Consider the following 13979-nt stretch of genomic DNA (forward strand, 5'->3'; position numbering starts at 1 on the left):
GTAAATGATACGGTGAATATATATATTTTGTTTTGTGTTTTCAAGACAGGTTTTTTTTTTCTGTGTAGTTTTGGTGCCTGTCCTGGATCTTGTTCTGTAGACCAGGCTGGCCTTGAACTCACAGTGATCTGCCTGGCTCTGTCTCCTGAGTGCTGGGATTAAAGGCGTGTGCTACCTCGGCCAGGCGACAATAATTTTTAAAGGCTGAAGAATAGAAAATGTTTAATGTATACACTTATGGTCCTTACTGTAAAATATTTTTATTGCATTCTCAAAATGTGGTTATCAATGAAAAAAATATAAAAATAAAAAGATTTTAAAAATATTTCCTGTAACGATGTTAAAATTTGAGCATTTCAATTCAGGGCTTATTCCAAACAACTGGCTTTAAATTTTAATTTTTCCCTTGCCATACTCTGTAAGTTCCATATGTCTTCATAGGTCAAGTCTAACTCTTAGCATTTCCTTAAGGCTTTCCTATATATATATTCTCCTTTTGAAAACAAAAAACCAAGGAGGTCCATATTTTTAAAATTCATTTATGGCCAGATGAATCAGCATGTACCTATAATGCCAGCATTGGGGAGTGAGTCTGAGTCAGGAGGATTGTATGTCTAAGGCTAGCTAGGGCTATAGAGCAAGGTCGTCTATCAAACCAACCTAGTTTCTCATTTATTCTGTCATTTCCCAGGTGTCTTTACTGGCCATGCCCTATCGGTCTGGGACTCAGCAATGAACAATCTAGTCCTTACTTCCAAAGAGGTCACAGTTCAGTATGCAGTGAGGTAAGGAGGACGAGAGAAACACTTATTCAAAGTGTATGTAGAGTATTCTAGAAACACAGCTAACAGGCAGCCTACTCATTGGCAGGGGAGGGAGGAAAGCCGAAGAGTCAGGGATGCTTGGTGAGCAGATCAATGCCCAGGTGGAGTGAGGTGAGAAGCAGTGTCCAGTCAGGGTTGAATAGGGTGGAAGACAGAAGGAAAGCCACAACACGTATTAAAGAACAGAGACAGAAGAAGAACATGCCAGAGCGAAAGATTTACATGGAGTTTGCAAAGAGATGAAGCCAGCAGGTCCGGGTCCAGGCCCAGCCTTGACATTTACTAATCACATGACCTTTGGGCAAACTCATTTGATCTCCCATAAGCCTTAGGTTTTTTTTCACTTCTTACGTAGGTAAGCAGTCTTCTGGTTGATAGTCAGGCAATCAGCAGAGACAATTTTCTTGGAAACACATCAAAAATTCCAAAATTGGAACAATGCAAAAAAAAAAAAAAAGTGCTGTTAAAGTTTAACGATAACAAAGTGATTTAGTCTAGTCAAGGCCTGCTAACATTTAACAATATGAAAATGTAAATGTTTTAAATGTTTCGAATGTGACTTACAGTCATGTCTAGAAGTCAGTGTGTGTTTGTCTTTTGTTATGGCTACAACGAATAGATAAAGGCAAAAAAAAAAAAAAAAAACCCAGAAGAAAAATAAATCAAGGGGCCTATTTTCCATATGTCTGAATAATATCCAGCAATTTTTAGAAACGAATTCAGAGAAAGTTCCAACAATGCCTTTCCCTCATCATTTGCTGAGAGGAAGCCTCTTGATTAATGTAATTAAAGGGTTGCTTGTAACTCAAGACTCAATTAAGAAAATAAATTTGGCCTTATTACTTTACTTCCAACGGGTGGTTTTCCTAGTGTGATTTTTGAGCTAAAATCTGTGGCTGCTTTGTTCCTGACACATGAATTGTTTCAGTGCATCCTTTCCCCTGCTGTGCATATGATTAAGGAGGCAGAGGTTAAACAGTGCAGTAAAGAATTGGGTAAATTTGTTCTATTTTTGCCCACAGTGCCTTTTAGTCCCCCCCTCCCCTTTGGACTGCAAGAGTGAAGAAACCTATTATCTTGTCCTGAAATTATTTAAGATATGTTCTTATGCTCAGAATATGACGTCTCTCATCTCACATTTTCCACTACGCTGATTTTGTGGTATCCGTGCTGAAGGTATTATCTATACTAGAAAGAGAACCACAGGCAAGCACATCCTAACATTTATTAAGTGTTGATGCATGCTAGACGCCTTGATAAGAATTTTGCATACATTGTTTTACTTTTGACCTTGTTATAGTCCTAGGCATATATTCATCCTCCTCTTTGGATGAGGGATGAGAGCCTGGAAGAAGTTACGCTGCTCTTCCAAGACTCCCGTACAAGGGACAGACCTGAAGAGTCTTTATCCTCAGTCTTGGCTCTTACCCACTTTAATTATTTTATTAAAGAGATTTGAGTTTAGTTTTAGTAGAACATCTGGTATGTAGTTGACACAATACATGGGTTAAATTTCTACTGGAGAGAAATCTTCCATTCAGTCAGGGCAAAGCCATCAGTTCCCGCCTTCATTGTGTTTATAGTCTAATGCAGCAGGACTCAAGTATATCATAGCCAAGCACTGTGGGGAGTGAGGCAAGGCAGAGGGGAAGACATGATGCCCTTGACAAGCCCCAAGCAAAACTTCCCTTATGTCCCTCCCGTTGTTCCATGGGTCATGGTGTTGATGTCCATCCGGCTGTCAAATTGAACCCTGAGAGGTGTTTTACCCTCCCTCCCTTCCTTCACCTTTGCATCAGTTGACACAGTAGCTTTTCACAACCTTTTGTGCCTCTACGCTGTTCCCAGACACCCAGATCACAGCTGTCACTTCCCACTTGTTCTTCCTCTTTTCCCTCACTCAACCATGGACAAGAACACCCAGAGCAGACTGTGCTGGGCTCACAAGAATATTGGCATCAAAATACACACAAAAGTGAGCGGTGTGTGTGTGTGTGTGTGTGTGTGTGTGTGTGTGTGTACACGTGAATGCACTAGCTTTGCATCATTCCAGCAAAGTCTCTGAGGTAGGCAACTAATAGAGAAAAGCTTTATTTCAGCTCACAGCTGGGAAGGTTCTGGCCTATGATTGAACAGTGGTACCACTACTTAAAGGCCTGTAATAAAGTGAGTAGGCACATCATGGTGGAGGAGATGTGTTTGCCTCTTGGCCAGGAGGTAAACATGGAAAGACAAAGGAACCAGTCTTCTTCAAGGGCATCCTTCACTGATGGAAGGATCTCCCACAAGATCCCCTCTCTGCTCAAGAATCTCTTATAGACTCCTCTTCCTGAAGACTTCACCAAATCCCAGAAGCAGCATTCCAGGGACCGATACTTGGGCACTTAGACCCTTGGAGAATATGCAAGCCACAGGATGTAGAATTCACAAAAGTGAGTACACAGAATCATAAAAGAATTAATGAAGAACATGTGTTACAGAGCTAACACATTTTAAAATACAATGCTGTGACCAGAACACGTCAGTGACTTGATCCATATCCAGTACTAACTACATCTTTGTAGTTTTGAGCATCAATTTGCTCTTCAGACACAGCAAAATTGCAATATTTTCCACAGAAGAAATATTCAGTCTTTTCTTGGCTAATAGAAGTGCTTTTAATCACTGACAGTTTAGGACCATTTCACCCCCACAACCCCTCATTGGTAATTATCAGTAAATTTTAGGATTGGCACAAAGTATCAGCAGACAGTAGTAAGTTTCCTTTAGATGTGGGCCACAGATTTAAAGTTCTGATCAGTTTCTTTTTATGTAAGGGACAATTTCAGATGCTCTTTATTCTTGAGTGAATGACAGTCATTATCCAATTTTGTGCTGATGCCCTCATTGTAAAGGCACATCATGCATGTCAAGTGATCGTAACCGATAGTCAGATTCTTTTCACTAAAATGTAAGAAATTTAAATGACTTCCCCAGTGCGGCCACGTGAGTTCCTCTTCTCGGTTAATGACATTAAACAATCCAGGAGGCTGCTTCTCTTCTGAGCATCTCCTACTGTCTTACTCCTTCTCCAGGATTTGAATTTTGGGGAATCACATTTTATTTTTCAATGTCAGAACAACTTTTGATGATTTATATTACTCTTGCTTCATCTTTCATTATGTGTTGATTTTCTTCTCATTTTTTTTTAATACATCAATTTTCAGATGACACAAAAGATGCCTTGCATGGAGATCCAAGTCAGAAGACATCATTTCTCACTTGTTGAACTAAAACATTCCAAAAGTCTGTCCAAATTACAGTTAAAATGGTATATTCAAAATGTATTGAATCAAATGTTTGCATTTCATTTGCACTTTGGTTTTGATTCCAAGTCTTCAAAAATATATTTTAGAGTTCTTAAAATGTCATTTAACTCATGGCAAGACTTGACTAGCTTTTCACACAACCGACGCTTAGGAGAATTTTTCCATAGACTAGCTTCTAGTTTCGTGTATTTTGAAGCTAGTTTCTATTCCACTGTTCATGCCCATCCAGAGCCTGGCCACAAAGGATACATTCACACTGCAATAGGACCTTGGACCTGGCACCTTTGTACACCGATGTCACAGAGAATGATAGGAGAAGCCTGCCCAGAGATGCCTGTACGAACTTGATTGTGCGAGTGTTCTGCCTCCCGAGTGAATCAATAGCTTTTCTACTATGTTTCTCTAGTCCTGTATCTCTAATTGTTTATAGGATACCATGTTTATGTGCTACAGTCTCTGTGTGTTGATCTTAATGTAGCTAATACTAAACCCATAATTGCAACTTTTCTCAGAATTATGCAAAAAGGTAGTTTTGCTACTTATGTTGTGGGTACGCTCACTCTTTCATGGAATTACTCTTTTGGACTCTTCCTTAGAACTGTGTTGATTTTGGTTCCTCCTAATGCCCTAGAGTTTCCTATCCAAGGGGTCATTAACTTTGGCATCAAACTTTACAATATAATAGCTGTCCCTCGCTCCCCATTGTCATCACCATACCCTAGCCATGTTTTGTAATCCCTAGTTTTCTTATCTTCCTAATTAGTCTCTCTGTCCCTAATCTCTCACTTCAAAATGTTGTGTGCACAAGAGCCAAGTTACTCTCCTCCAAAGTCTGCTTTTATCCTCACAGTCTAAACTGCTGTCAGTTACATGTAGATCAGTGCTCTTTCCATCGACAGGATTTTAAAATGGAAGCGACTTCCATACTTACTAAACAGATTAATTTAGATGAATTGGCCAGAAAGCCAGTTGTAATTTGATGGCAGTCTGAACTGTAGGATATTTTCTAAACAGGCAACATACATTTTTAAGAAAAATGGTTCTCAGCTTCAAGCAAGATTTGCAGAACCAAAGGTACCCACTGCTTGTCATGAATTAACTTCTCTCACTCCCATCTGCCATCTATTTATATGTGCTATTCTTCAAAGAATTCAAAATTGTTATCGTTTTTCTGTAGGACTCCATTTCTCCTGGAACTTCTGGTGAGAAAGATTGCTAGAGTAATTACTAATAAAATGTTACAAGTAGTGATTCTGGGGCTACCGTAATGGCCCAGAAAAACAAAACGAGACAGACCAGAAACAAACACCATTTATAATTAGCAATGGCCATTTGCATATAAACAGCAAATGTTGCCAAATTCAAATTCCGTCTTATGAAGAGAGTAAGAGCAATTATAAATGTGCAACCAGAATACAGAGGTCTTTGGGGCATCTATGAGTATGTATGCGTGTGTGTATGCGTGTGTGTGTGTGTGTGTGTGTGTGTGTGTGTGTGTGTGTGTGTTGTGTGTGTGTGTTACATATGATGCAGTTTGCTTTTCCATACCCCTGAAACTAAACTGCCTCTATGTAATAGTATCTAAATTGTGTCTTTATTGTTTTATAGACTAGAGTTGATTATCTTTGTAGTCAGGCTGATTTCCTGAAATTGAAAATGATTTGGATTTAAATTAATAGAGTTTTGCTGTACATAACTTGTAGGAAGATTTAAACTACTATGTAATTTATTTTCCTATATAGCTGTTAAGATATAATATAGCATATATTAGAATAATTTTTGATAGGGTAATATAAAAACTCCTCCTGCCGGGCAGTGGTGGCACATGCCTTTAATCTCAGTACTCGGGAGGCAGAGCCATGTGGATCTCTGTGAGTTCGAGGCCAGCCTGGTCTACAGAGTGAGATCCAGGACAGGCACCAAAACTACACAGAGAAACCCTGGCTCACAGAGAAACCCTGGCTCAAAACATACCCCCCCCCAAAACAACCCAAAACCCCAAAAACTTCTCCTTTTGGTGTATATGGGGGTAGAGGGCTGCTGGAGACCAGAGCCCTCTCTGCCATGGAGCTCTGCCACCAAAACCTCAGGAAAAAATATTTTGAGGGAGGAGAAAATATAATTGCTACCCCACAAAATGAACCTCCCTCCCTTTTAACTACATGGAGTGGCCTTAATAATTTCACCAATAATGATTTGATTCTGACACTCTAATCAAAATTTAAAAATATTAAAATATCAAAAGCTATGGAGATAGGCTAAAGAGCTCAGAAGGTAAGAACACCTACTGTGTCATCCTGAGGATCTGAGTTTGGATCCTGCACTTGCCTAAAAGCCAGGAAAGGCTCATGTATCCGTAACCTCAACAGTGTGAGTGTCGAGACAGGGGTGTTACTAGGGTTTTCTGGAGACTGTCTCAAGGGTATAAGGCCGGGAGTCATGGGCCGGCACATACGGTGTCCTTCTCTGGCCTCCATAAGCACACAGGACATCATCTGTGCACAGATATGCATACAGAACACACAAACACACATGGTGGGGGTGGTGGTGGCGGTCTGTGTCTGTTAATGGCATAGTGATGTTGGTGTATTTAGATAGCATTCGGTTCCTAAACTGACAGAAAATCCTGACATCCGGCAGACTTTAGGGAACCAGCAATTTTATCTTGTCTTTCCGTAAAACTGCAGGAGAAAAAAAATCATTCGAAGGCACCAATGTGGTTCAGCTTTAGGAGACCGAGTCTCCTTCAGGGTGCTTCTCTACACTGCCAGCCTCCGTTTCAAAGATCCCCAGATGGTTCCAAATGACTGCTCTTCTTGTGGCCATCTCTTCCACATTCTTGCCAGAAAAACAGAAAAAAAATAAAAACAAACCAATACAAAAGCTATTCCCACAAATCCTCCCCTCCCCCAAACAACAGTAACAAGCCACACCGAAGTTTTACTGCCAAAACTATTAGGTCACGTGGCCTCGGCTTCACTCACTTTCCACCTGGTTAACAGTCTTTCATGACCAAGAGAGCAAGAAATGGACGCGGAGAGACAATACCTGGACTCAGCCGTCAGATAGTGTCCTCTGTGTCCCCAGGCGGGAAGTAATGAACCATGGCTCCCGTATTCCTACATCACCTGAGAAGGAGATGGTAGGAGGACTTTAGCCATTCGTATCCAGTTACGGCAAGTGACAATTTAAATGCAGTTAACTGACTGTTAGTTTTTTTTAAAGCTAGAATCTAAAGATACCACCCTAGCTAGTGCCTACCTGAGTGTTGCAATGTGTGCCAATACTTGTTTTCATCGTGTTCCACGTGACTCATGCCGATGCGCCCCCCGCCCCCCAGGACTTCAAACCCCAAAGCCCTTCAGGAGACAAGTCTGAGTCCTGCCTTTCCGTACCTTCCCTCCTCCCTCTTGCTTTCCTAATTTGCTTTTGCCATAGCTCATGTGACAGGAAAAAGCAGAGAGGAAAAGGACTTTCGGAATAAACAAACTTAACCCCAAAGGGACTTCGGTGATAAACAACGTCAGCGTTCCCAGCCGAATCTTGGGCTGTGGAAGGAAGAAATTCGCTTTGTGAAGGGGACCTCTCTGGGACAGTGGGTTCCCCCAGAAAGGGAGAGGGGGAGCGGAGACTAAACACTGTTGGAGTCAGGTCGCTGCTGAGCCTGGCTGGCCCAGGGTCTCTTGGTGTGAAATGTAGACTCGGTATTTAAGGATCACAATTACCCGCTCTTAGATAATTGTCACTTCTGTGACATTGTCCAAACTGATTGACAGAGATTGCTTTATTATCTTGGGGTCTAGGAAGGTCATGTCTCTCTGGTGCTATTTAGTTTTCTGGAGAGGGCATGTCCTGAAGTATGGGATGCCATGAGGTTCATCATGAATCCATTTGAGGGACATCCTCTAGCCGTGGCCCAATTTTATCTTATTTGTTTTAGTCTGATCTGTTAAGTGCATGCCTTAAATATCACCCTTGATTGCTGATGGAACTTCATATATTCCTGGCCTTGGAAACTCTCATTTTTCTAGAAATTTTTTTAAACCCAGAACACAAAGGATGTCCACCACTAAAATTACTTCCCTTTAATTTTTGTCGTTATTTATTTTAATTCTCATCATATATTCAATATATACAGCACTATGTTATACAACAATATCTTCATACAAGTGTGTATTCTACATTGAACATATTCTCCCCCCGCCCCATAGCTCCTTAATGTCCTTTTTCTGAGATTTTTAGGTGACTCTTTGGGCAGGTTGAATTTCTCAATTATGCTTCTAATCTAATCTGGTCCTGCTAATGAAGCCGTTTTTACTAAGGGAAGCTGACACGTCTCCCACTCCACTGTGCATTTTCTCATGCTATTTCTGTTTTGAAGATTGTGTCCTCCACTTCTAGTGTAGAAATGCTTACTCATAATCTCTTGATCGTGGCTTCGGCTTCAGACAGAGATGAGCTCTTTTCTCAAGTTATGAGCTCTGCAGTCTGTAATAGTCTGTAATTACAGACATTTAGACTTTGAAAATCCAGTGTTTTCCCATTTCCATTGGAAGGAAGCAGATTTAAAGAGATTTACATGAAGAGATGAAAAAAAATCCATTGTATTTTTAAGTCAAAACCTGCAGAAAGCAGCCCTGTTTTCTTCTGAGCTCTTTGGTCACCCCCTCTACTTCCTGAAGAGAGTCTTCATTAGGGGCCAGAGCACTAGTTCTTAACCTATGGGTCACGACCCCTTTGTGGGCTGAAGAACCCTTTCACAGGGGTCGCCTAAGACTATCAGAAAGCACAGATGTTTACGTTGTGATTCATAACAGTAGCAAAATGACAGTTATGAAGTAGCATTGAAAATAATTGTATGGTTGGGGAGTCACCACAACATGAAGACCTGTATTAAAGGGTCTCAGCATTAGGAAGGGTGAGAACCACTCACTGGTCTAGTGTTTCTTTTTTTTTTTTTTTTTTTCTCCAAGACAGGGTTTCTCTGTGTAGCTTTGTGCCTTTCCTGGAACTCGATTTGGAGACCAGGCTGGCCTCGAACTCACAGAGATCCACTTGCCCCTGCCTGCCGAGTGCTGGGATTAAAGGCATGTGCCACCACCGCCCGGCTGGTCTAGTGGTTCTTAACACCACAAGAGGAGAAGGATAGGCTTGGAGTTTTGAGTAGTTAGTAGGGGTCTTCAGCATTAATGAATTCAAAAGGCTGCATAGGGAAGCCATGTGCTGGGGGGAAGAAAAAGGAAACACCACAGGAAATATAGGGCATCTGAGTCCACCAGTTGGCGGACTTTGGATATGTTGAAATCTGCTTAGAAATTCTTACCAAGAGGAAAAAGATACTGGGGTATATGTGTGTGTGTGTGTGTGTGTGTGTGTATCTGTCTCATATGGCACAGATCACATTTCCATATCCAGAAAGCTGAGCATAAAAGGAGGGTCAGTGCTGGGAGAGAAACATAAATAAACCAATTATTTTTGGACAAACATCAAATAAGTGAAATGGAATTACCCTAGGTGAAAAAGGTATCTCTTCAAGTGGGACTAAAAGTTTGACGGTTTGAAAAAGTCACCTTTTCCATACATTTAACGAGTGTAAATGAGTACATAGTCTAATTAAATTAAACTTGGTTGCAATTTTTTTTGTCAATCCTTCCTTACAGATCTTTATGCTTCTAACATGTTCACTGAACAAATCTGAAAAAAAAAAAATGGCTTTACTGAAGAATTTATTTTCCTACTCCAGGGTCAGAGTTTTCTGTTTCCCCTTTTAATGCTTAATTATTTAAGTTAAAATCAAGGGAAAAGCTACTTCAATGAAATAATTAAGATATAAAGAGGCAAAGCTGGTCTTCCTTTCATGCATGTTGATCTGCAAATCCTATGAACTGTAAATGCCTTTTGGATTTGAAAAGCAGCCTTATGTCTGGTTACAAATTGAAGAAATGACTCAGCTGGATAGAATTTCCATAATTCTCAATGCCTTGATTTTCGCCACTGCCAGTGGAAAAATCTTCCTTAAGGGCAGGCAAAGGAAGCAGTTAGCAAACCTCCACAGGAGGGCACTCTGGTGTGATTGGTTCAAGCTGCCGCAGCTGAGGCCCATTCTGTCCTTATCCGGGTTTTAATGAAGTGTTTTAATGTTTTAATGTTTAAAGTTTTAATGAATAGACTGTGCATTTCGTGAACTGGAAAAATTCGATGTTGTCCAAACTCGGGATGGTAGGTTTCACCTAGGTTTGTGTTTCTCTGTCGGTTCAAAACGACTGTAAGTAATTTAATCTTCCTTTGGAGGCATGTAGTCGCTGTATACTTTATCTTAAAACATGGAAAAATGGGGAAGATGCATGCTCTGAATGAAGCAAAAGCTAAACAGGTCAAAATTACAGCAGGCTTTAAAAATGGCTGGGATGTTGTAGAACTAGCAAGCTAATCAATCAGAACTGAAGGCATTACCATAAAGTGCACTTATTACTTGTAATTGGGATGTGTTTGTAAGTTGTTTGCATAGACCACATTATTTTCAAATGATATCTGTTACTTATAATGATATGTTTAGCTAACTAGACAGGAGATAGATAAATCAATCTTAGCAAACAGAAACAGAATTAAAATATAAATTCTAGACTGGCTCTCTCTATTGTCATAAATTCTAGGGAACATCATCCTCTACAGTGTTATGGTGAATATTTGGTCCAAATGTAGATTTTTTTAAAAAGTCCCTTTTCCTAACTCACCATTTCAGTAGTATGTTTTCAAACCATTCTCCAAGAGATAAAAAATGTTAACATTTTACTAGATTTAAATCAATATAAAAGTAATTATGATCTTGGCAGTTACCATGCGTCTTGTGAGCCTGGCCTTGTTATTCTGAAGACTAACAGACCCTTGTAAGACCAAGCCAGCTGCACTGAATGGACAGTTTCATTAAATTTGAAAAGTAACAGGCCTCGTGGATATCGATATAGATTATGTGGTTCCAATAACTGTTTATATAACATACATATTTCCAGTAAGAAAGCTATTCATCTCATTATAGTTTTTGCTCAAAAATGTAATGTGGGCTAATCCTAACAATGGAAACGGGGGAGGGGGGGCTTGTGTATTTTGAGAACCCCTGTAGAGGGACATACTGACTTATAGTAACATGTTGGTAGCTTTGATAGTCTAGGAATTTGTAGTTGAAACAAAATAATTTAAGTGCAGTATAAAATCCAACAGCTTTTGAGCCTGCATTCCAAATTAGAAACTGATGATATCAAGATTTCGTACAAATGAGCCTGGAGAAATGTCTCAGTGAGCAAAAGCACTTACCATCTACAACCTGAGTTCAACCCTAAAACACATGGTAGACAGATAGACAGAACTGGCATACACACACACACACACACACACACACACACACACACACAGATATCACGCATACAATAATTTTTTTTTTTTTAAATTAAAATACCATACAAATGAAAACACTTGCTTAAGTAGAGGTGTTGTTTAACTTTTCATGGTTCACACCTGGTTTGAATAATTGGTTAGTAATTTAAATGCTAGTTCATTGCTTTCCCAGGGAATCTAGACATACTGTCTAAATTTAAATATCTTTTTTTTAGCTCCCACTGGCAGAACTTTCTGTCAATAAATAATTCAGAAGGTGGATTTAAAAATACAAAAAGACTTGGATATATGCTTACACATAATATTATTTAAAATATTGTCATGTAAATTGGCAACTTTTATATAGTCAGGTACATTAGCAATACAATCACATTTAACATGTTTTCTTTGGTTTTTTTATTTTAGAGGCTTATTCTATTTTATATCTTGTAATATTTTATTATTAGGTAATGATAAGGATTTAACCCAGGCTGATTTATGCCTTCAATCTCTCCATCCAGAATCCAATTAACTAGAACCTTTATGTTATGAGACATTTTATTGCTTCAAAATCTTAAGAGATTCATTGTTATGAAATGCCTTGATATCAGGAAGTCAAACTAACCCAACTTTTGATACTAGATTCCACTAGATTTTATAGCATGGTGAGATAACAAAATATTGCCTACACACAAAAATGCTTTATTGATGAAGTTTTATTTTGTTTTACCTTTTCCTTTCTTTTATTCCTTTTTCTTCTTAAAATTTTTATCATTGCTATTATTTGTGTGTGTGTGTGTGTGTGTTGACAGTAGCGCTAAGCCAGAGAAGTACACTAACCTATGAATATAAGCATAAATACTTAGAAGGCAGTTTGCCAACACATCCATTTGACACACGGACAGAAATAGCATCCCTCCTTCTTGAGTCTGTGAACTTCTAAACATGGAGATTAGATTGTGTTTACAAGACCAGGTGTGAATTCTCTTCTGTCAAGCAGACCTCAAAGCCAATCCTGCAGTGGTTGGTTACCCACTAACATTCATGCCACTATCGCACAAGGCACATCTTGCTTAGCAGGTCAGCATTGTAACATTCAGGGTTCACTGGTAGCAATGCCATTAATGATTTTTCTCTCCTGTATTTTCCTTATTTTAAAACTTGCATATATTCATTATACCTAGTAATGCCCTTCATAAGGAGATTTCACACAAATATATGATATAGTGTGACCATATCCCTCATCTCCTTCATTCCCCCAACCTATGGGTCGTGACCTCTTTGCAGGGGGGCGCCGGCGGGGGGTTGAATGAATCTTTCACAGGGGTCACCTAAGACCATTGGAAAACACACCATTGGAAAACACAGATATTTATATTACAATTCACAACAGTAGCAACATTACAGTAATGAAGTAGCAACAAAATCTTATGGTTGGGGGTCACCACAACATGAGGAACTGTATTAAGGGTCACAGCATTAGAAAGGTTGCCCTAGGCAATTCCACATCTCTTGTTATGTCATATATACATACAGTATTTATGTATCAATGTAAAATCTAGGACCCACAAAGAGAAAAAATATTTGTCTTTTTGAGTCTGGCTTAACTCCATCCATATGACAAGGCTAAGTCCATCTCCACTCCATCCATCTTTCTGCAACAGATATAATTCTAATTTTTCTTATGGTGAATGAAGTTCTATGGTGTATACACAACTCAGCTTCTTCATCTCCTCTACTGGGCACCTGAGTTGGTCCCACACCTTAGGAACTGTGACCATTGCTTGACTGAACAGCCCTGTGCAGATATTTGTGACAGACAGACAAACAGTCCTTTGGGCTTCCTTTCTCCTTTTTTCCAAAGTAAGGGAGATTTTTTTTTTTTTTTTTTCAGAAAACAAATGTCAAAATGAAGCAAATTGTGGTGAAAGCCAACGTCCCATTTCTTGAGCACTAATTAGAACTTTGCTGGGAAAAGACATTTAGTTTCTAAGTTTGACTTATCTACAACAATCAGTATTTCTGAGGGTCAGTTATTATTTTTCTCTTAAGATGAGAAAACTCCAAAAACCAGATCTGAGGTTAAGCGAGTCTTCAGAATCTCCATGATACTGCAGGGTAAGATGAAGGAGTCAGGAAATGCATAGTCCTGGCTTGTATCTCAGCTCCCTCCTCAGGGGAAGGAAATGGTGCCATCATGCCTTTGTAGCTAGGCTCACCACCCGATGCCCTCAGGGGTTGACATGAACTACCCCATGTACCCATGATGCTGACCTTGGGATTTAAAAATCTCATATTGACTTTTGGTCAACATTTTGCATTTGTTTTACTTTTTTCTTTCGGTGTGATTTTAACTTGCTGAAATAATAGGTTGTGTTCCTGAACCACCACTGAGGACAAACTTCCTTGCTATCCCTCTGGGTTCAAAAGGGTAGTGCTATTTGTACCTTTTTTTTTGTCAGTTGGAGAAGAGGTG

At 39.6% G+C, this 13979-nt stretch overlaps 1 protein-coding gene and 1 long non-coding RNA gene across 4 annotated transcripts in view; one reads left to right on the forward strand and one right to left on the reverse strand.

Moving 5' to 3' along the window:
* The window catches only part of Cabcoco1 (ciliary associated calcium binding coiled-coil 1), a 102865-nt gene that overhangs the window by 22932 nt on the left and 65954 nt on the right, over positions 1-13979 (reverse strand). The window contains exons 6-7 of one of the 3 annotated variants that reach the window (XR_004943117.1): positions 7181-7260; positions 6907-6970 (exon numbers count right to left, since the gene is read on the reverse strand). The exons of 1 other annotated variant lie outside the window; for it this stretch is intronic. Coding sequence is in view for 1 of the 2 variants with exons in the window: in XM_036168434.1 (XP_036024327.1) it covers positions 6860-6970 (111 nt within the window). In the remaining variant the exon portion in view is untranslated. Of the gene's footprint in view, positions 1-6333; positions 6971-7180; positions 7261-13979 lie in introns of those variants that run through there. One more of the 3 variants, XM_036168434.1, reaches the window with a different exon arrangement.
* LOC118570063 overlaps positions 10296-13979 on the forward strand; it is a 54508-nt gene continuing 50824 nt past the window's right edge. The window contains exon 1 of the long non-coding RNA XR_004943118.1: positions 10296-10351. This is a non-coding gene — a long non-coding RNA (uncharacterized LOC118570063). The remainder of the gene's footprint in view (positions 10352-13979) is intronic.

This window comes from Onychomys torridus, chromosome 18, assembly GCF_903995425.1.
Source record: "Onychomys torridus chromosome 18, mOncTor1.1, whole genome shotgun sequence".
Classification (NCBI taxonomy): Eukaryota; Metazoa; Chordata; class Mammalia; order Rodentia; family Cricetidae; genus Onychomys; species Onychomys torridus.